General features: G+C 48.0%; 1 protein-coding gene across 1 annotated transcript in view; it reads left to right on the plus strand.

The window, feature by feature from the left end:
* The window catches only part of PTPRT (protein tyrosine phosphatase receptor type T), a 429,759-nt gene that overhangs the window by 383,470 nt on the left and 24,264 nt on the right, over positions 1 to 22,025 (plus strand). Inside the window, exon 21 of the mRNA XM_040436598.1 lies at positions 7,392 to 7,479. Coding sequence (XP_040292532.1) covers positions 7,392 to 7,479 — 88 coding nt within the window. The remainder of the gene's footprint in view (positions 1 to 7,391; positions 7,480 to 22,025) is intronic.

A 22,025-nucleotide genomic window follows, 5' to 3' on the forward strand; every position in this document is an offset into this window, starting at 1 on the left:
ACTAGAATATTCGCAATTACGAATATACAGCACTATATTCTAGATTTTTGCTAATTCTCAAAGTGCCGATATTCGCAATAAAAATTTGCGATTAGAATATTCGCTATCGACACTATTCCTTGCTGGAACAGCCTGCCAGATCTCACAACGCTAGTGTTGAACTAGCCTTAGTCTAGTATAAATTTTGAGGAGAGATCTTCTGAGCTGAACTGGCTGAATTTGCAAAATTGTCCACCTTCTTGTCATATTAGGTCGTCAGGACTGTGGTAATGAGCTTAAATAAGCCACTATGTATAGAGAGCACATGAAATCCTTATGGAAATGCTTCATGGCATTGAAGCCGACCAGAGTGAATCCTGTAGAAAATGATTTGATAAGTCTTTCAGATGATGGACACTGCAAAAAGAATTTGCTGAAACAATTCTTCCATCAGCTCTCTCCCATACCGTCTGCCTAAGGGCTATTTCAAGGCAATATGGGGGGAAGACTGAATTTATGGAGGTTATTTCCAAGAATCTAAAGGAAATGTACACCTTAGGCCTCTTGCACACAAACGTTTCATTTTTCCGTTTATGTTCCGTTTTTTGCGTTCCATATACGGTCCGTATACGGAACCATTTATTTCAATTGGTCCGCAAAAAAAAACCTGAATGTACTCCGTATGCATTCCGTTTCCGTATTTCCATTTTTCCGTTCCGTTCAAAGATAAAACATGTCCTATTATTGTCCGCATAATGGACAAGGATAGTACCGTTCTATCAGGGGCCAGCTGTTCTGTTCCGCAAAAAACAGAATGCACACGGACGTCATTCGTATTTTTTGCGGATCCGTTTTTTGCAGACCGCAAAATACTGAAAAAGCCATATGGTCGTGTGCAAGAGGCCTTGAGATGAGCGTGCTAGACAAAACACTTTTGAGAAAATTATAAAGTAGTAAATGGCGGACAAATCATCATCTGATAAACACTACCCCCTCAGCTGGTGAGGATCTGTGGCTTTTCCAAAAAGTTGTAATGATAAATCTGGCTAACAGCTCATTTAAATACTAAACTTTGCCCACCTTTTTAACCACTTTTCAGAAGTGGTAATGGTGTAAAACGGCAAAAAAAAGATATGACGTTTTTCACAAAACTGCATTTGTTCCAAAATTTGCAACTTTTGTATACTAAAAACCAGGTGTACAAAACTACAACTCCCAGCATGCCCGAACAGCATACAGCTATCAGTCTACAGTCTACAGCAGGGCATCGTGGGAGGTGTAGTTTTACAACAGCTGGAGGGCCGCAGGTTGAGCATGCCTGATCCAGATGAATCTTGATACGTTTTGCAATGCAATGCTTTCTTTTAAATTCATGCAAAGCCATGAAATAATAGAATATGGGGAAAACCTGGGCCAGGTGTATCCGGAGATTGGCAGTGTCTAACTGGACAATCATTGTGGCATGCACCAAATTAAGAGTTAGAGGGGTTGTCTCAAGTAGACAATAATGGCATATCCATAGAATATGCCATAACTGTCCAATAGGTGTGGATCCACCTCTGGTATCCATTCTTTTCTCAAGACTCCTCTATGAATGGAGAGCACTTGGCTATTTTCATAAGCCCCATAGCAATGGATGGAGTAAGCTACGCATGCGTGCTGTGCTCTCCACTCATAACGTGACCCTGTTCATGAGATAGGAGCAGGTCCCAGAGGTGGGGACCACACTTATTGGACATTTATGGTAAAACGTATCGACATGCCATAAATGTCCATTTAATCCCATTTACACTGGCAGATTTTCATAGTGGTTATCAGCAAAATAGTAAATCTCAAGGTACTCATAGGCACTGTATAGTTATGGTAGTTCAATCGTTCAGGTAAATACAGTTTCACTGTTGACAGCCTATTCTTGATTACCCAGGGAGATGCCCTGCTTACAACAGATGATTTTAATTCCCACATCTTTTCATTTGCTTTGTTGCTGGTCTACCACTTGGCCTGTTTACACTGAACATTGATGGAATTGTTCGCCATTCATCAGCTTAGGTAAACAGGACATTATCTATTTTATTTCTCAGTCATATGTGTGTGCTCAGTCATAAATGCTGGCAAGACTCCTATGATTGTTCATGACCATGTCCTTAATTGATTGCTGGTGCCAACTACACTTCCATTTTTGAAAGAAGAACCTCAGCCTCCAGCTATATCATAATCTACTTTTTACATAAGAGGCCACTGTCCCAATCAACATTGTTCTTTTGTAGGAACATCGCCTACACCTGTATGGACACATCTGGTACATTCTGCTCGCAATCCAATCGCACAAAGTTTTTATCATTTACTAGAATAATACATACCAAACCACAATGAACCTGTGTTATCTTCTTCTTCTAAAAAAACTGTTATAACAGTGCATAGCTACTGCCATTATGCAAGACCAGGTTCAGCCGGCTAAGTATCACGTCCATTTTTTTTTTTAGTGGACTTCCTAAGATTGAGATGCCATTTTTTGTTGTTGACATCTTCTTTGGCAGCTCGGATGCATACTGTATTCCACTGAGGATTTATGCATTCACATCTCTTTGAAATAGCTGCAGCCTCCAGCTAATCGGAGATAAAGTGATTTGCATAATTTTATAACTATTTGAAGCCATCGTACATGCTAAATAACTTAGAATATCCCCCTTATCTGATTGGACACACTTTACAAGTATTAGATTTCAAACTGCAGATTCTTTACATTATTCATAGGCTGTAAGGGAAGATTTCAGTGCTATCCTGTTACATGGTGCATAGCATATCTTCCTCACAGAAGACCAGAGGTGTACACACCAAATATGCCGCCTGAACTGTAGCCGGTGGGCCTATAGGTAACCATCATAAAAATAAAAAAAATTATTTGTCCTCAGCTTGCTACGTAACAACTAAGGATTTGGGTTTAAGATTCCCTTGTCTTACAATTAGGCCAGCTTACACAAGCATCTTACGGGCACAAGTTTTGCTCCTGTGTTGTAGATGATTGACCTGACCCGACTGCAGGTCTACTGACCTGAACTCACAGGATCATAGAGATGTGGGTGCAAAACTCACTTTACAGTTGTCTTAATGAGGACTAACTGATAGATTATCATTATCAGTGAAGTCAACAGTCAGGGAGCCCACTCACTATTCCAACACAATGGCCCTCTTCGTTGTATGTCCACCTCTGTACAGTATCAGAAACTAATGGTGATTTGGAAGGTGGTATAGGTATGTGGACAGTTTGTTGAAGGGTATATAGGGGTACAGCCACAGGGTCAGGTTTCCTGAAGCAGTTTTGATAACCAAAGTCAGGAGTGGATCTTAAAAGGGGAGAAAGTATAAAGGATAGATACCACTTTTCCTTTTTTCTTAATTCCTCCCTGGTTTTGACTTAAAAAAAACTGCATCAGGGAACCTAACTGTGTGGCCATACCCTAAGACTAGGTTTTGATTAGTGCTATTCTACCAGCCAAAATGATGACCACCACAACATAACTGAGCCCTTTAGAAATCAATGGGGTCTGTAGGGCTTCACTAGTGTCCATCGTGTGACTCTATCCTCTTCTTTTTTCTGCTCCTATGATGGAATAGACCACCAGAAATTGCAACACAGATGTGAACTCAGCCCCTGAACCTTGTTACAGATGGACCCAAAGTAAAGTGAGGAATGAGAAAAGATACAAAGCTAAAAAAAAAAAAGAGAGAACTGGGAGATGTGAAAATTCCAGTGACATAATTTATAACGTATGAGCTGACAAAAGCCCCCCTCCAAGACCCTGCTGTTTGATAATACTGTCTGTTTTCCCCTCGGCTGCTTTGAAGTGGGATGGAAATGAGCTGTTACTGCTCACGGCCTCTCTGCTGGGAGATTAACTGCTATTAGGAGGCTGGATCCTTTAAAGGCAAATAGACCTCTGATCAAAGCATTGTTCCCAATTAACCGCTCATTACCTGTCTATCCCTATATAAAAGGTCCAGCTTCAATAAACACAAAACGGTCGGCGAGGCCTTCTTGTCTCCGCTAGTCTAGAGCTAGCACCTGTTAACCAATTTTCAGGCAGCTAGGCTGAAAAACAAGAAGGCAACATAAAAATGATATCAAAGAGGGGAATCGGGAGAGAAGAAAAGAAGCAGAGAACGCTAGGTTAAAGAAATAATGACATAATTAGCAGAGAGCAGAGGAGCATGGCAAAGAACTAAAAGAATATCCAATTTAGCTGTACCCAGGCAGCTACTGATGGGAGGCTTCTCTCGGTGAGTCCATACATTTCTGACAGGTAGTGCATGTGTCTGTGTGTCTTAAAATTGTTCTTTTATACAAAAATACAGGGGATGAGTTTACACTAGTGAAAAGATGATAGAAATGAAAAATAAGTGCTTGTCCCATCTCAGAAAATGGGGGCATATAGCTAGGATATGTCCCCATTGTCTGATAGGTGCGGGTCACACCGCTGAGACCAGCACCTATATCGAGAACGGGGCCCTGCAAGTGAAGGAGGGCGCACTGCTTATGCGCAGCCGCCCTCTATTCATTTCTATGGGGCCGCCGAAAAATAGCTGAGCGCTGGATCGGCAATTTCCGTCGGCCCCACAGAAATTAATTGGAGTATGGGCTGCGCATGCGCGGTACGCTCCCATTCACTTCTATGGGAGCAGCGCTTGGTGGTGGATGGACCCAGGTAAATCTGGGGTCCCGCAGCCACAGCTCTCCCTGCTCTGTTGTCGTTATAGGTGCTGGTCCCTAGCGATATGCCCTCATTGTCTGAGATGGGAATACCCCTTTAACTCTACTTTTGCTGCCTTAAAAGTTTCAAATTATGGAACAAGCCATATTTGTGCCACATTTTTTAAGTTGTGAGAGAATGGGTGGGGTGTAAAAGCTGATGTCTCCACAACCCACTGGATTTATTATAACTTACGCCAGAAAGTAGTATAAATTATAGCTCAAGTCTAGCCCTTAGCTGGCATACATTAGAGTGTCTGGTAAGAGATTCTGTTTAATGCAAATAAGCTCTTAGCAAGCTCTGCCTCTTGCTTAGAGCTCGTTTGCATACCCTCTTCCCAGAATTCCAGAAGAGCGTTGCCTGGCCTATAAGACTCCTCATACCGATTAGGTGCTCTCTATAAGGAGAGAAAGAACTCTCTAAATCCTGACCTAGGCCTCTCATCCAGTTAAGCTCCGCACTGATGATAAGCAGTCTCCCCAAAACAGCTGACTGCAGATGAGATGCTGGCTTCATTATTATCCAAGTCATGTCTTAAGTCTTAAGTCTGTTTAAAAGGTCTAGGAAATGTTATTCCTAATAAATCTTCTCCAATGAAATCATCGAGTAAGTTGCTCATGGGAATAATAAAATTGAGGTATCTCTTATATGAGAAAATGTTGATAATATAGTTATTTAAGTTGGAAAGTTTGTGGGAGGGGGTACTGCTTCTCAATGAACAGACACAGCGGTGTATTGAGACTTATTTTTCAAGCAATGCCCCGTGGGAAAAAAGTATGCAAATTAGTTAATACCATCCAAACCAGAGACTGTCATCTGTAGGCAGCTGTTTTGGGGTTGTTCCCCTCTGCAGGGTAGTGGATAGCTAGTTGGCATCTCATCCAGGCTAACCAGTACCCTGCTCTGTACTGATGAGAAGCATGGACCCTGAAATAGCGCTGTCTATAGGTGGGAATCTCAGGTTGGGTGGCTATGAGCTAATATGCATTAACAGGGAAGATACCTTTTAGTTGGAAAGTGGGGAACTTTTTCTAACAATATAATTGACAGAGTCAACTTTAAAGAGGGTTATTGCACAAGGGATCATGTACAGACAACCATGATCACATCACATTTTTGCCCTACATTTAACGCATCATTTTTTTTTACAATGGAAATCTATGGTGACAAATGCCACTGAGGCATCCATTTCCTGTATATGTTTCTTCTATACATTAAACGTAAGACAGAAAGATGATGTGAAGCCATCCTAAGTGGTAATATAAAGCTGTAATCAGAACCCATAGAGGTGCTCTGTTGGATGCAGTATTATGGCTCCTTAATGTGGAGTTATACAGGTGATCATGGAGGGCTTACTGTCCCATAATATGACAATGCTGATATTTTGTGGGTGTACAAGCTGCATTAAACAGAGAATTACATGCTTGAGACAATAGCAGCTGATATAATTGAAGTGCCTCTCTTTTAGGGTGGAATTAGCACGGTAATAAAACATGCCGCAGTGCCAAATGCTGTCATTAGAGAGACTCTACAATGTTAGAAGGTAGCCAGATGACCAAAAATGAACAGAAAATTGTTGGGACAAATTTAGAAACACTGGAAAAAAAATTGGAAACTGTATTATGAGAAAGCTTGAGTATTAAATTAGGTGGAAGAAGTTGGCATAAGGTGTGAATATGGGGTTGTGAGTCCTGTATGAGGTATTCCAGCACTGTTTTAGCTGGTTACCCACATTTTGCTTTCCCCAGCAAAACTTCTAAACGCTTGATATAGACGTATAAAAAAAATGGGTGAAGAGCTAGCTTGCATATGAGTAGCATGCTAGCTCTGGGGTTAGCACTGGTGCCTTGCATCACTGGGGTCCTAGGTTTGAATCTGACCACTGGCAATATGGAGCTGCATGGAGTTTGTATGTTTTCCTCGTGTTTGCTTGGGTTTCCTCCGGGTTCTCCGGCTTCCTCCCACACTCCAAAGACATCCTGATAGGGAACTTAGATTGTGAGCCCCATTGGGGACAGAGTGATGCTAATGTCTGTAAAGTGCTGCGGAATATGTTGGCGCTATATAAGTGAGTAAAAGTTATTAAGGGTATGGCCACACTCCCAGGTTTCCTGATGCAGTTTTGGAAGCCAAAAACCAAGTCATATCTGTCATAGTAAGGCCTTATTCACACGACAGTTGTTCGGGTCCGCATCCGAGCCGCAGTTTTTGCGGCTCGGATGCGGACCCATTTACTTCAATGGGTCTGCAAAAGATGTGGACAGCACTCCGTGTGCTGTCTGCATCCGTTGCACCGTTCCGTGGCCCCGCCAATAAAATATAGCATGTCCTATTCTTGTCCGTTTTGCGGACAAGAATAGGCATTTCTACAATGGGCCGCCCGTTCCGTTCCGCAAATTGCGGAAGGCACACGGGCGGCTTCAGTTTTTTGCGGATCTGCGGTTTGCGGACAGCAAAAAACGGAACGGTCGTGGGCATGAGGCCTAACATAGTTTGAAAGGCTGAAAAAAGACATCCAGTTCAGCCTGTTGTCCTTTATATTCTTTCTCCATTTATCATCCACTCCTGGTCTTGGCTTCGAAAAACTGCATTAGCAAACCTGAAAGCATGGCAGTCCCTAAAAGAAGGAGATAAAATTATTTACTTAACAATGTTATTTTCCAGGCTCTCCCTGAAGGTCAGACAGCATCCTGGGATACAGCAAAAGAGGATGAAAATCGCAATAAGAACAGATATGGGAACATTATCTCATGTAAGTTTGACTTTATGACAGAATGAGGATTACGTAGAAGTCACTGTGAGCCCAATATATATAATCAAATTTTTCGCCACCTGCCACCTCTCCTGACAAAATACTTGCCTTCCCCATAAAATACTAATTCTGGAGCACCTCTTCTCTGTGTTGTGCGGTTCCTCTGTTATTCCTCCTGAAGGTACATGAATAAACTGACATCTGGGTGGTACCAGTGTGTGTCCCTGCACATTCTGACATGGTACCAGTTGGACGTGTGTCCCTGCACATTCTGACATGGTACCAGTTGGACGTGTGTCCCTGCACATTCTGACATGGTACCAGTTGGACGTGTGTCCCTGCACATTCTGACATGGTACCAGTTGGACGTGTGTCCCTGCACATTCTGACATGGTACCAGTTGGACGTGTGTCCCTGCACATTCTGACATGGTACCAGTTGGACGTGTGTCCCTGCACATTCTGACATGGTACCAGTTGGACGTGTGTCCCTGCACATTCTGACATGGTACCAGTTGGACGTGTGTCCCTGCACATTCTGACATGGTACCAGTTGGACGTGTGTCCCTGCACATTCTGACATGGTACCAGTTGGACGTGTGTCCCTGCACATTCTGACATGGTACCAGTTGGATGTGTGTCCCTGCACATTCTGACATGGTACCAGTTGGACGTGTGTCCCTGCACATTCTGACATGGTACCAGTTGGATGTGTGTCCCTGCACATTCTGACATGGTACCAGTTGGACGTGTGCCCCTGCACATTCTGACATGGTACCAGTTGGACGTGTGTCCCTGCACATTCTGACATGGTAACAGTTGGACGTGTGTCCCTGCACATTCTGACATGGTACCAGTTGGACGTGTGTCCCTGCACATTCTGACATTGTACCAGTTGGATGTGTGTCCCTGCACATTCTGACATGGTACCAGTTGGACGTGTGTCCCTGCACATTCTGACATGGTACCAGTTGGATGTGGGCCCTGCACATTCTGACATGGTACCAGTTGGATGTGTGTCCCTGCACATTCTGACATGGTACCAGTTGGATGTGGGCCCTGCACATTCTGACATGGTACCAGTTGGATGTGTGTCCCTGCACATTCTGACATGGTACCAGTTGGATGTGTGTCCCTGCACATTCTGACATGGTACCAGTTGGATGTGGGCCCTGCACATTCTGACATGGTACCAGTTGGACGTGTGTCCCTGCACATTTTGACATGGTACCAGTTGGACGTGTGTCCCTGCACATTCTGACATGGTACCAGTTGGATGTGTGTCCCTGCACATTCTGACATGGTACCAGTTGGATGTGTGTCCCTGCACATTCTGACATGGTACCAGTTGGACGTGTGTCCCTGCACATTCTGACATGGTACCAGTTGGACGTGTGTCCCTGCACATTCTGACATGGTACCAGTTGGATGTGTGTCCCTGCACATTCTGACATGGTACCAGTTGGATGTGTGTCCCTGCACATTCTGACATGGTACCAGTTGGACGTGTGTCCCTGCACATTCTGACATGGTACCAGTTGGATGTGTGTCCCTGCACATTCTGACATGGTACCAGTTGGATGTGTGTCCCTGCACATTCTGACATGGTACCAGTTGGATGTGTGTCCCTGCACATTCTGACATGGTACCAGTTGGACGTGTGTCCCTGCACATTCTGACATGGTACCAGTTGGATGTGTGTCCCTGCACATTCTGACATGGTACCAGTTGGATGTGTGTCCCTGCACATTCTGACATGGTACCAGTTGGACGTGTGTCCCTGCACATTCTGACATGGTACCAGTTGGATGTGTGTCCCTGCACATTCTGACATGGTACCAGTTGGATGTGTGTCCTTGCACATTCTGACATGGTACCAGTTGAACGTGTGTCCCTGCACATTCTGACATGATACCAGTTGGATGTGTGTCCCTGCACATTCTGACATGGTACCAGTTGGATGTGTGTCCCTGCACATTCTGACATGGTACCAGTTGGATGTGTGTCCCTGCACATTCTGACATGGTACCAGTTGGATGTGTGTCCCTGCACATTCTGACATGGTACCAGTTGGATGTGTGTCCCTGCACATTCTGACATGGTACCAGTTGGACGTGTGTCCCTGCACATTCTGACATGGTACCAGTTGGATGTGTGTCCCTGCACATTCTGACATGGTACCAGTTGGATGTGGGCCCTGCACATTCTGACATGGTACCAGTTGGATGTGTGTCCCTGCACATTCTGACATGGTACCAGTTGGATGTGTGTCCCTGCACATTCTGACATGGTACCAGTTGGATGTGGGCCCTGCACATTCTGACATGGTACCAGTTGGACGTGTGTCCCTGCACATTCTGACATGGTACCAGTTGGATGTGTGTCCCTGCACATTCTGACATGGTACCAGTTGGATGTGTGTCCCTGCACATTCTGACATGGTACCAGTTGGACGTGTGTCCCTGCACATTCTGACATGGTACCAGTTGGACGTGTGTCCTTGCACATTCTGACATGGTACCAGTTGAACGTGTGTCCCTGCACATTCTGACATGGTACCAGTTGGATGTGTGTCCCTGCACATTCTGACATGGTACCAGTTGGACGTGTGTCCCTGCACATTCTGACATGGTACCAGTTGGATGTGTGTCCCTGCACATTCTGACATGGTACCAGTTGGAGGTGTGTCCCTGCACATTCTGACATGGTACCAGTTGGAGGTGTGTCCCTGCACATTCTGACATGGTACCAGTTGGACGTGTGTCCCTGCACATTCAGACATGGTACCAGTTGGACGTGTGTCCCTGCACATTCTGACATGGTACCAGTTGGAGGTGTGTCCCTGCACATTCTGACATGGTACCAGTTGGACGTGTGTCCTTGCACATTCTGACATGGTACCAGTTGAACGTGTGTCCCTGCACATTCTGACATGGTACCAGTTGGAGGTGTGTCCCTGCACATTCTGACATGGTACCAGTTGGATGTGTGTCCCTGCACATTCTGACATGGTACCAGTTGGACGTGTGTCCCTGCACATTCTGACATGGTACCAGTTGGATGTGTGTCCCTGCACATTCTGACATGGTACCAGTTGGATGTGTGTCCCTGCACATTCTGACATGGTACCAGTTGGACGTGTGTCCCTGCACATTCTGACATGGTACCAGTTGGATGTGTGTCCCTGCACATTCTGACATGGTACCAGTTGGACGAGTGTCCCTGCACATTCTGACATGGTACCAGTTGGATGTGTGTCCCTGCACATTCTGACATGGTACCAGTTGGATGTGTGTCCCTGCACATTCTGACATGGTACCAGTTGGACGTGTGTCCCTGCACATTCTGACATGGTACCAGTTGGACGTGTGTCCCTGCACATTCTGACATGGTACCAGTTGGATGTGTGTCCCTGCACATTCTGACATGGTACCAGTTGGACGTGTGTCCCTGCACATTCTGACATGGTACCAGTTGGACGTGTGTCCTTGCACATTCTGACATGGTACCAGTTGAACGTGTGTCCCTGCACATTCTGACATGGTACCAGTTGGACGTGTGTCCCTGCACATTCTGACATGGTACCAGTTGGATGTGTGTCCCTGCACATTCTGACATGGTACCAGTTGGACGTGTGTCCCTGCACATTCTGACATGGTACCAGTTGGATGTGTGTCCCTGCACATTCTGACATGGTACCAGTTGGATGTGTGTCCCTGCACATTCTGACATGGTACCAGTTGGACGTGTGTCCCTGCACATTCTGACATGGTACCAGTTGGACGTGTGTCCCTGCACATTCTGACATGGTACCAGTTGGATGTGTGTCCCTGCACATTCTGACATGGTACCAGTTGGATGTGTGTCCCTCCACATTCTGACATGGTACCAGTTGGACGTGTGTCCCTGCACATTCTGACATGGTACCAGTTGGATGTGTGTCCCTGCACATTCTGACATGGTACCAGTTGGACGTGTGTCCCTGCACATTCTGACATGGTACCAGTTGGATGTGTGTCCCTGCACATTCTGACATGGTACCAGTTGGATGTGTGTCCCTGCACATTCTGACATGGTACCAGTTGGATGTGTGTCCCTGCACATTCTGACATGGTACCAGTTGGATGTGTGTCCCTGCACATTCTGACATGGTACCAGTTGGACGTGTGTCCCTGCACATTCTGACATGATACCAGTTGGACGTGTGTCCCTGTACATTCTGACATTGTACCAGTTGGAGGTGTGTCCCTGCACATTCTGACATGGTACCAGTTGGACGTGTGTCCTTGCACATTCTGACATGATACCAGTTGAACGTGTGTCCCTGCACATTCTGACATGGTACCAGTTGGATGTGTGTCCCTGCACATTCTGACATGGTACCAGTTGGATGTGTGTCCCTGCACATTCTGACATGGTACCAGTTGGACGTGTGTCCCTGCACATTCTGACATGGTACCAGTTGGATGTGTGTCCCTGCACATTCTGACATGGTACCAGTTGGATGTGGGCCCTGCACATTCTGACATGGTACCAGTTGGATGTGTGTCCCTGCACATTCTGACATGGTACCAGTTGGATGTGTGTCCCTGCACATTCTGACATGGTACCAGTTGGATGTGGGCCCTGCACATTCTGACATGGTACCAGTTGGACGTGTGTCCCTGCACATTCTGACATGGTACCAGTTGGACGTGTGTCCCTGCACATTCTGACATGGTACCAGTTGGATGTGTGTCCCTGCACATTCTGACATGGTACCAGTTGGACGTGTGTCCCTGCACATTCTGACATGGTACCAGTTGGACGTGTGTCCTTGCACATTCTGACATGGTACCAGTTGAACGTGTGTCCCTGCACATTCTGACATGGTACCAGTTGGATGTGTGTCCCTGCACATTCTGACATGGTACCAGTTGGACGTGTGTCCCTGCACATTCTGACATGGTACCAGTTGGATGTGTGTCCCTGCACATTCTGACATGGTACCAGTTGGACGTGTGTCCCTGCACATTCTGACATGGTACCAGTTGGAGGTGTGTCCCTGCACATTCTGACATGGTACCAGTTGGAGGTGTGTCCCTGCACATTCTGACATGGTACCAGTTGGACGTGTGTCCCTGCACATTCAGACATGGTACCAGTTGGACGTGTGTCCCTGCACATTCTGACATGGTACCAGTTGGAGGTGTGTCCCTGCACATTCTGACATGGTACCAGTTGGACGTGTGTCCTTGCACATTCTGACATGGTACCAGTTGAACGTGTGTCCCTGCACATTCTGACATGGTACCAGTTGGAGGTGTGTCCCTGCACATTCTGACATGGTACCAGTTGGATGTGTGTCCTTGCACATTCTGACATGGTACCAGTTGAACGTGTGTCCCTGCACATTCTGACATGGTACCAGTTGGATGTGTGTCCCTGCACATTCTGACATGGTACCAGTTGGATGTGTGTCCCTGCACATTCTGACATGGTACCAGTTGGACGTGTGTCCCTGCACATTCTGACATGGTACCAGTTGGATGTGTGTCCCTGCACATTCTGACATGGTACCAGTTGGACGAGTGTCCCTGCACATTCTGACATGGTACCAGTTGGATGTGTGTCCCTGCACATTCTGACATGGTACCAGTTGGATGTGTGTCCCTGCACATTCTGACATGGTACCAGTTGGACGTGTGTCCCTGCACATTCTGACATGGTACCAGTTGGACGTGTGTCCCTGCACATTCTGACATGGTACCAGTTGGATGTGTGTCCCTGCACATTGTGACATGGTACCAGTTGGACGTGTGTCCCTGCACATTCTGACATGGTACCAGTTGGATGTGTGTCCCTGCACATTCTGACATGGTACCAGTTGGACGTGTGTCCCTGCACATTCTGACATGGTACCAGTTTGACGTGTGTCCCTGCACATTCTGACATGGTACCAGTTGGACGTGTGTCCCTGCACATTCTGACATGGTACCAGTTGGAGGTGTGTCCCTGCACATTCTGACATGGTACCAGTTGGACGTGTGTCCTTGCACATTCTGACATGGTACCAGTTGAACGTGTGTCCCTGCACATTCTGACATGGTACCAGTTGGACGTGTGTCCCTGCACATTCTGACATGGTACCAGTTGGATGTGTGTCCCTGCACATTCTGACATGGTACCAGTTGGACGTGTGTCCCTGCACATTCTGACATGGTACCAGTTGGATGTGTGTCCCTGCACATTCTGACATGGTACCAGTTGGATGTGTGTCCCTGCACATTCTGACATGGTACCAGTTGGATGTGTGTCCCTGCACATTCTGACATGGTACCAGTTGGACGTGTGTCCCTGCACATTCTGACATGGTACCAGTTGGACGTGTGTCCCTGCACATTCTGACATGGTACCAGTTGGATGTGTGTCCCTGCACATTCTGACATGGTACCAGTTGGAGGTGTGTCCCTGCACATTCTGACATGGTACCAGTTGGACGTGTGTCCCTGCACATTCTGACATGGTACCAGTTGGACGTGTGTCCCTGCACATTCTGACATGGTACCAGTTGGATGTGTGTCCCTGCACATTCTGACATGGTACCAGTTGGATGTGTGTCCCTGCACATTCTGACATGGTACCAGTTGGACGTGTGTCCCTGCACATTCTGACATGGTACCAGTTGGACGTGTGTCCCTGCACATTCTGACATGGTACCAGTTGGATGTGTGTCCCTGCACATTCTGACATGGTACCAGTTGGACGTGTGTCCCTGCACATTCTGACATGGTACCAGTTGGACGTGTGTCCCTGCACATTCTGACATGGTACCAGTTGGACGTGTGTCCCTGCACATTCTGACATGGTACCAGTTGGACGTGTGTCCCTGCACATTTTGACATGGTACAAGTTGGATGTGTGTCCCTGCACATTTTGACATGGTACCAGTTGGATGTGTGTCCCTGCACATTCTGACATGGTACCAGTTGGATGTGTGTCCCTGCACATTCTGACATGGTACCAGTTGGACGTGTGTCCCTGCACATTCTGACATGGTACCAGTTGGACGTGTGTCCCTGCACATTCTGACATGGTACCAGTTGGATGTGTGTCCCTGCACATTCTGACATGGTACCAGTTGGATGTGTGTCCCTGCACATTCTGACATGGTACCAGTTGGACGTGTGTCCCTGCACATTCTGACATGGTACCAGTTGGACGTGTGTCCCTGCACATTCTGACATGGTACCAGTTGGACGTGTGTCCCTGCACATTCTGACATGGTACCAGTTGGACGTGTGTCCCTGCACATTCTGACATGGTACCAGTTGGATGTGTGTCCCTGCACATTCTGACATGGTACCAGTTGGACGTGTGTCCTTGCACATTCTGACATGATACCAGTTGAACGTGTGTCCCTGCACATTCTGACATGGTACCAGTTGGATGTGTGTCCCTGCACATTCTGACATGGTACCAGTTGGATGTGTGTCCCTGCACATTCTGACATGGTACCAGTTGGACGTGTGTCCCTGCACATTCTGACATGGTACCAGTTGGACGTGTGTTTTCTGCACATTCTGACATGGTACCAGTTGGACGTGTGTCCCTCCACATTCTGACATGGTACCAGTTGGATGTGTGTCCCTGCACATTCTGACATGGTACCAGTTGGACGTGTGTCCCTGCACATTCTGACATGGTACCAGTTGGACGTGTGTCCCTGCACATTCTGACATGGTACCAGTTGGATGTGTGTCCCTGCACATTCTGACATGGTACCAGTTGGACGTGTGTCCCTGCACATTCTGACATGGTACCAGTTGGACGTGTGTCCCTGCACATTCTGACATGGTACCAGTTGGACGTGTGTCCCTGCACATTCTGACATGGTACCAGTTGGACGTGTGTCCCTGCACATTCTGACATGGTACCAGTTGAACGTGTGTCCCTGCACATTCTGACATGGTACCAGTTGGATGTGTGTCCCTGCACATTCTGACATGGTACCAGTTGGATGTGTGTCCCTGCACATTCTGACATGGTACCAGTTGGACGTGTGTCCCTGCACATTCTGACATGGTACCAGTTGGACGTGTGTCCCTGCACATTCTGACATGGTACCAGTTGGACGTGTGTCCCTGCACATTCTGACATGGTACCAGTTGGATGTGTGTCCCTGCACATTCTGACATGGTACCAGTTGGACGTGTGTCCCTGCACATTCTGACATGGTACCAGTTGGACGTGTGTCCCTGCACATTCTGACATGGTACCAGTTGGACGTGTGTCCCTGCACATTCTGACATGGTACCAGTTGGAGGTGTGTCCCTGCACATTCTGACATGGTACCAGTTGGACGTGTGTCCCTGCACATTCTGACATGGTACCAGTTGGATGTGTGTCCCTGCACATTCTGACATGGTACCAGTTGGACGTGTGTCCTTGCACATTCTGACATGGTACCAGTTGGACGTGTGTCCCTGCACATTCTGACATGGTACCAGTTGGACGTGTGTCCTTGCACATTCTGACATGGTACCAGTTGGATGTGTGTCCCTGCACATTCTGACATGGTACCAGTTGGACGTGTGTCCCTGCACATTCTGACATGGTACCAGTTGGACGTGTGTCCCTGCACATTCTGACATGGTACCAGTTGGATGTGTGTCCCTGCACATTCTGACATGGTACCAGTTGGATGTGTGTCCCTGCACATTCTGACATGGTACCAGTTGGATGTGTGTCCCTGCACATTCTGACATGGTACCAGTTGGACGTGTGTCCCTGCACATTCTGACATGGTACCAGTTGGACGTGTGTCCCTGCACATTCTGACATGGTACCAGTTGGACGTGTGTCCCTGCACATTCTGACATGGTACCAGTTGGAGGTGTGTCCCTGCACATTCTGACATGGTACCAGTTGGATGTGTGTCCCTGCACATTCTGACATGGTACCAGTTGGACGTGTGTCCTTGCACATTCTGACATGATACCAGTTGAACGTGTGTCCCTGCACATTCTGACATGGTACCAGTTGGATGTGTGTCCCTGCACATTCTGACATGGTACCAGTTGGATGTGTGTCCCTGCACATTCTGACATGGTACCAGTTGGACGTGTGTCCCTGCACATTCTGACATGGTACCAGTTGGACGTGTGTCCCTGCACATTCTGACATGGTACCAGTTGGACGTGTGTCCCTGCACATTCTGACATGGTACCAGTTGGATGTGTGTCCCTGCACATTCTGACATGGTACCAGTTGGACGTGTGTCCCTGCACATTCTGACATGGTACCAGTTGGACGTGTGTCCCTGCACATTCTGACATGGTACCAGTTGGATGTGTGTCCCTGCACATTCTGACATGGTACCAGTTGGACGTGTGTCCCTGCACATTCTGACATGGTACCAGTTGGACGTGTGTCCCTGCACATTCTGACATGGTACCAGTTGGACGTGTGTCCCTGCACATTCTGACATGGTACCAGTTGGACGTGTGTCCCTGCACATTCTGACATGGTACCAGTTGGACGTGTGTCCCTGCACATTCTGACATGGTACCAGTTGGCTGTGTGTCCCTGCACATTCTGACATGGTACCAGTTGGATGTGTGTCCCTGCACATTCTGACATGGTACCAGTTGGATGTGTGTCCCTGCACATTCTGACATGGTACCAGTTGGACGTGTGTCCCTGCACATTCTGACATGGTACCAGTTGGATGTGTGTCCCTGCACATTCTGACATGGTACCAGTTGGATGTGTGTCCCTGCACATTCTGACATGGTACCAGTTGGATGTGTGTCCCTGCACATTCTGACATGGTACCAGTTGGATGTGTGTCCCTGCACATTCTGACCTGGTACCAGTTGGATGTGTGTCCCTGCACATTCTGACATGGTACCAGTTGGACGTGTGTCCCTGCACATTCTGACATGGTACCAGTTGGATGTGTGTCCCTGCACATTCTGACATGGTACCAGTTGGACGTGTGTCCCTGCACATTCTGACATGGTACCAGTTGGACGTGTGTCCCTGCACATTCTGACATGGTACCAGTTGGACGTGTGTCCCTGCACATTCTGACATGGTACCAGTTGGATGTGTGTCCCTGCACATTCTGACATGGTACCAGTTGGACGTGTGTCCCTGCACATTCTGACATGGTACCAGTTGGACGTGTGTCCCTGCACATTCTGACATGGTACCAGTTGGACGTGTGTCCTTGCACATTCTGACATGGTACCAGTTGGACGTGTGTCCCTGCACATTCTGACATGGTACCAGTTGGACGTGTGTCCTTGCACATTCTGACATGGTACCAGTTGGATGTGTGTCCCTGCACATTCTGACATGGTACCAGTTGGACGCGTGTCCCTGCACATTCTGACATGGTACCAGTTGGATGTGTGTCCCTGCACATTCTGACATGGTACCAGTTGGACGTGTGTCCCTGCACATTCTGACATGGTACCAGTTGGACGTGTGTCCTTGCACATTCTGACATAGTACCAGTTGGACGCGTGTCCCTGCACATTCTGACATGGTACCAGTTGGATGTGTGTCCCTGCACATTCTGACATGGTACCAGTTGGACGTGTGTCCCTGCACATTCTGACATGGTACCAGTTGGACGTGTGTCCTTGCACATTCTGACATAGTACCAGTTGAACGTGTGTCCCTGCACATTCTGACATGGTACCAGTTGGATGTGTGTCCCTGCACATTCTGACATGGTACCAGTTGGATGTGTGTCCCTGCACATTCTGACATGGTACCAGTTGGACGTGTGTCCCTGCACATTCTGACATGGTACCAGTTGGATGTGTGTCCCTGCACATTCTGACATGGTACCAGTTGGACGTGTGTCCCTGCACATTCTGACATGGTACCAGTTGGATGTGTGTCCCTGCACATTCTGACATGGTACCAGTTGGATGTGTGTCCCTGCACATTCTGACATGGTACCAGTTGAACGTGTGTCCCTGCACATTCTGACATGGTACCAGTTGGACGTGTGTCCCTGCACATTCTGACATGGTACCAGTTGGACGTGTGTCCTTGCACATTCTGACATGGTACCAGTTGGACGTGTGTCCCTGCACATTCTGACATGGTACCAGTTGGACGTGTGTCCCTGCACATTCTGACATGGTACCAGTTGGACGTGTGTCCCTGCACATTCTGACATGGTACCAGTTGGATGTGTGTCCCTGCACATTCTGACATGGTACCAGTTGGATGTGTGTCCCTGCACATTCTGACATGGTACCAGTTGGACGTGTGTCCCTGCACATTCTGACATGGTACCAGTTGGACGTGTGTCCCTGCACATTCTGACATGGTACCAGTTGGATGTGTGTCCCTGCACATTCTGACATGGTACCAGTTGGATGTGTGTCCCTGCACATTCTGACATGGTACCAGTTGGATGTGTGTCCCTGCACATTCTGACATGGTACCAGTTGGACGTGTGTCCCTGCACATTCTGACATGGTACCAGTTGGACGTGTGTCCCTGCACATTCTGACATGGTACCAGTTGGATGTGTGTCCCTGCACATTCTGACATGGTACCAGTTGGATGTGTGTCCCTGCACATTCTGACATGGTACCAGTTGGACGTGTGTCCCTGCACATTCTGACATGGTACCAGTTGGACGTGTGTCCCTGCACATTCTGACATGGTACCAGTTGGATGTGTGTCCCTGCACATTCTGACATGGTACCAGTTGGATGTGTGTCCCTGCACATTCTGACATGGTACCAGTTGGACGTGTGTCCCTGCACATTCTGACATGGTACCAGTTGGACGTGTGTCCCTGCACATTCTGACATGGTACCAGTTGGATGTGTGTCCCTGCACATTCTGACATGGTACCAGTTGGATGTGTGTCCCTGCACATTCTGACATGGTACCAGTTGGACGTGTGTCCCTGCACATTCTGACATGGTACCAGTTGGATGTGTGTCCCTGCACATTCTGACATGGTACCAGTTGGACGTGTGTCCCTGCACATTCTGACATGGTACCAGTTGGATGTGTGTCCCTGCACATTCTGACATGGTACCAGTTGGATGTGTGTCCCTGCACATTCTGACATGGTACCAGTTGGATGTGTGTCCCTGCACATTCTGACATGGTACCAGTTGGACGTGTGTCCCTGCACATTCTGACATGGTACCAGTTGGACGTGTGTCCCTGCACATTCTGACATGGTACCAGTTGGATGTGTGTCCCTGCACATTCTGACATGGTACCAGTTGGATGTGTGTCCCTCCACATTCTGACATGGTACCAGTTGGACGTGTGTCCCTGCACATTCTGACATGGTACCAGTTGGATGTGTGTCCCTGCACATTCTGACATGGTACCAGTTGGACGTGTGTCCCTGCACATTCTGACATGGTACCAGTTGGATGTGTGTCCCTGCACATTCTGACATGGTACCAGTTGGACGTGTGTCCCTGCACATTCTGACATGGTACCAGTTGGACGTGTGTCCCTGCACATTCTAACATGGTACCAGTTGGAGGTGTGTCCCTGCACATTCTGACATGGTACCAGTTGGACGTGTGTCCTTGCACATTCTGACATGGTACCAGTTGGACGTGTGTCCCTGCACATTCTGACATGGTACCAGTTGGACGTGTGTCCTTGCACATTCTGACATGGTACCAGTTGGACGTGTGTCCCTGCACATTCTGACATGGTACCAGTTGGACGTGTGTCCTTGCACATTCTGACATAGTACCAGTTGAACGTGTGTCCCTGCACATTCTGACATGGTACCAGTTGGATGTGTGTCCCTGCACATTCTGACATGGTACCAGTTGGATGTGTGTCCCTGCACATTCTGACATGGTACCAGTTGGACGTGTGTCCCTGCACATTCTGACATGGTACCAGTTGGATGTGTGTCCCTGCACATTCTGACATGGTACCAGTTGGACGTGTGTCCCTGCACATTCTGACATGGTACCAGTTGGATGTGTGTCCCTGCACATTCTGACATGGTACCAGTTGGATGTGTGTCCCTGCACATTCTGACATGGTACCAGTTGAACGTGTGTCCCTGCACATTCTGACATGGTACCAGTTGGACGTGTGTCCCTGCACATTCTGACATGGTACCAGTTGGACGTGTGTCCTTGCACATTCTGACATGGTACCAGTTGGACGTGTGTCCCTGCACATTCTGACATGGTACCAGTTGGACGTGTGTCCCTGCACATTCTGACATGGTACCAGTTGGACGTGTGTCCCTGCATATTCTGACATGGTACCAGTTGGATGTGTGTCCCTGCACATTCTGACATGGTACCAGTTGGATGTGTGTCCCTGCACATTCTGACATGGTACCAGTTGGACGTGTGTCCCTGCACATTCTGACATGGTACCAGTTGGATGTGTGTCCCTGCACATTCTGACATGGTACCAGTTGGATGTGTGTCCCTGCACATTCTGACATGGTACCAGTTGGATGTGTGTCCCTGCACATTCTGACATGGTACCAGTTGGATGTGTGTCCCTGCACATTCTGACATGGTACCAGTTGGACGTGTGTCCCTGCACATTCTGACATGGTACCAGTTGGACGTGTGTCCCTGCACATTCTGACATGGTACCAGTTGGATGTGTGTCCCTGCACATTCTGACATGGTACCAGTTGGATGTGTGTCCCTCCACATTCTGACATGGTACCAGTTGGACGTGTGTCCCTGCACATTCTGACATGGTACCAGTTGGACGTGTGTCCCTGCACATTCTGACATGGTACCAGTTGGATGTGTGTCCCTGCACATTCTGACATGGTACCAGTTGGACGTGTGTCCCTGCACATTCTGACATGGTACCAGTTGGACGTGTGTCCCTGCACATTCTGACATGGTACCAGTTGGACGTGTGTCCCTGCACATTCTGACATGGTACCAGTTGGACGTGTGTCCCTGCACATTCTGACATGGTACCAGTTGGACGTGTGTCCCTGCACATTCTGACATGGTACCAGTTGGATGTGTGTCCCTGCACATTCTGACATGGTACCAGTTGGATGTGTGTCCCTGCACATTCTGACATGGTACCAGTTGGACGTGTGTCCCTGCACATTCTGACATGGTACCAGTTGGATGTGTGTCCCTGCACATTCTGACATGGTACCAGTTGGATGTGTGTCCCAGCACATTCTGACATGGTACCAGTTGGACGTGTGTCCCTGCACATTCTGACATGGTACCAGTTGGACGTGTGTCCCTGCACATTCTGACATGGTACCAGTTGGATGTGTGTCCCTGCACATTCTGACATGGTACCAGTTGGATGTGTGTCCCTGCACATTCTGACATGGTACCAGTTGGATGTGTGTCCCTGCACATTCTGACATGGTACCAGTTGGATGTGTGTCCCTGCACATTCTGACATGGTACCAGTTGGACGTGTGTCCCTGCACATTCTGACATGGTACCAGTTGGACGTGTGTCCCTGCACATTCTGACATGGTACCAGTTGGATGTGTGTCCCTGCACATTCTGACATGGTACCAGTTGGATGTGTGTCCCT

Source organism: Bufo bufo, chromosome 6, assembly GCF_905171765.1.
Source record: "Bufo bufo chromosome 6, aBufBuf1.1, whole genome shotgun sequence".
Classification (NCBI taxonomy): Eukaryota; Metazoa; Chordata; class Amphibia; order Anura; family Bufonidae; genus Bufo; species Bufo bufo.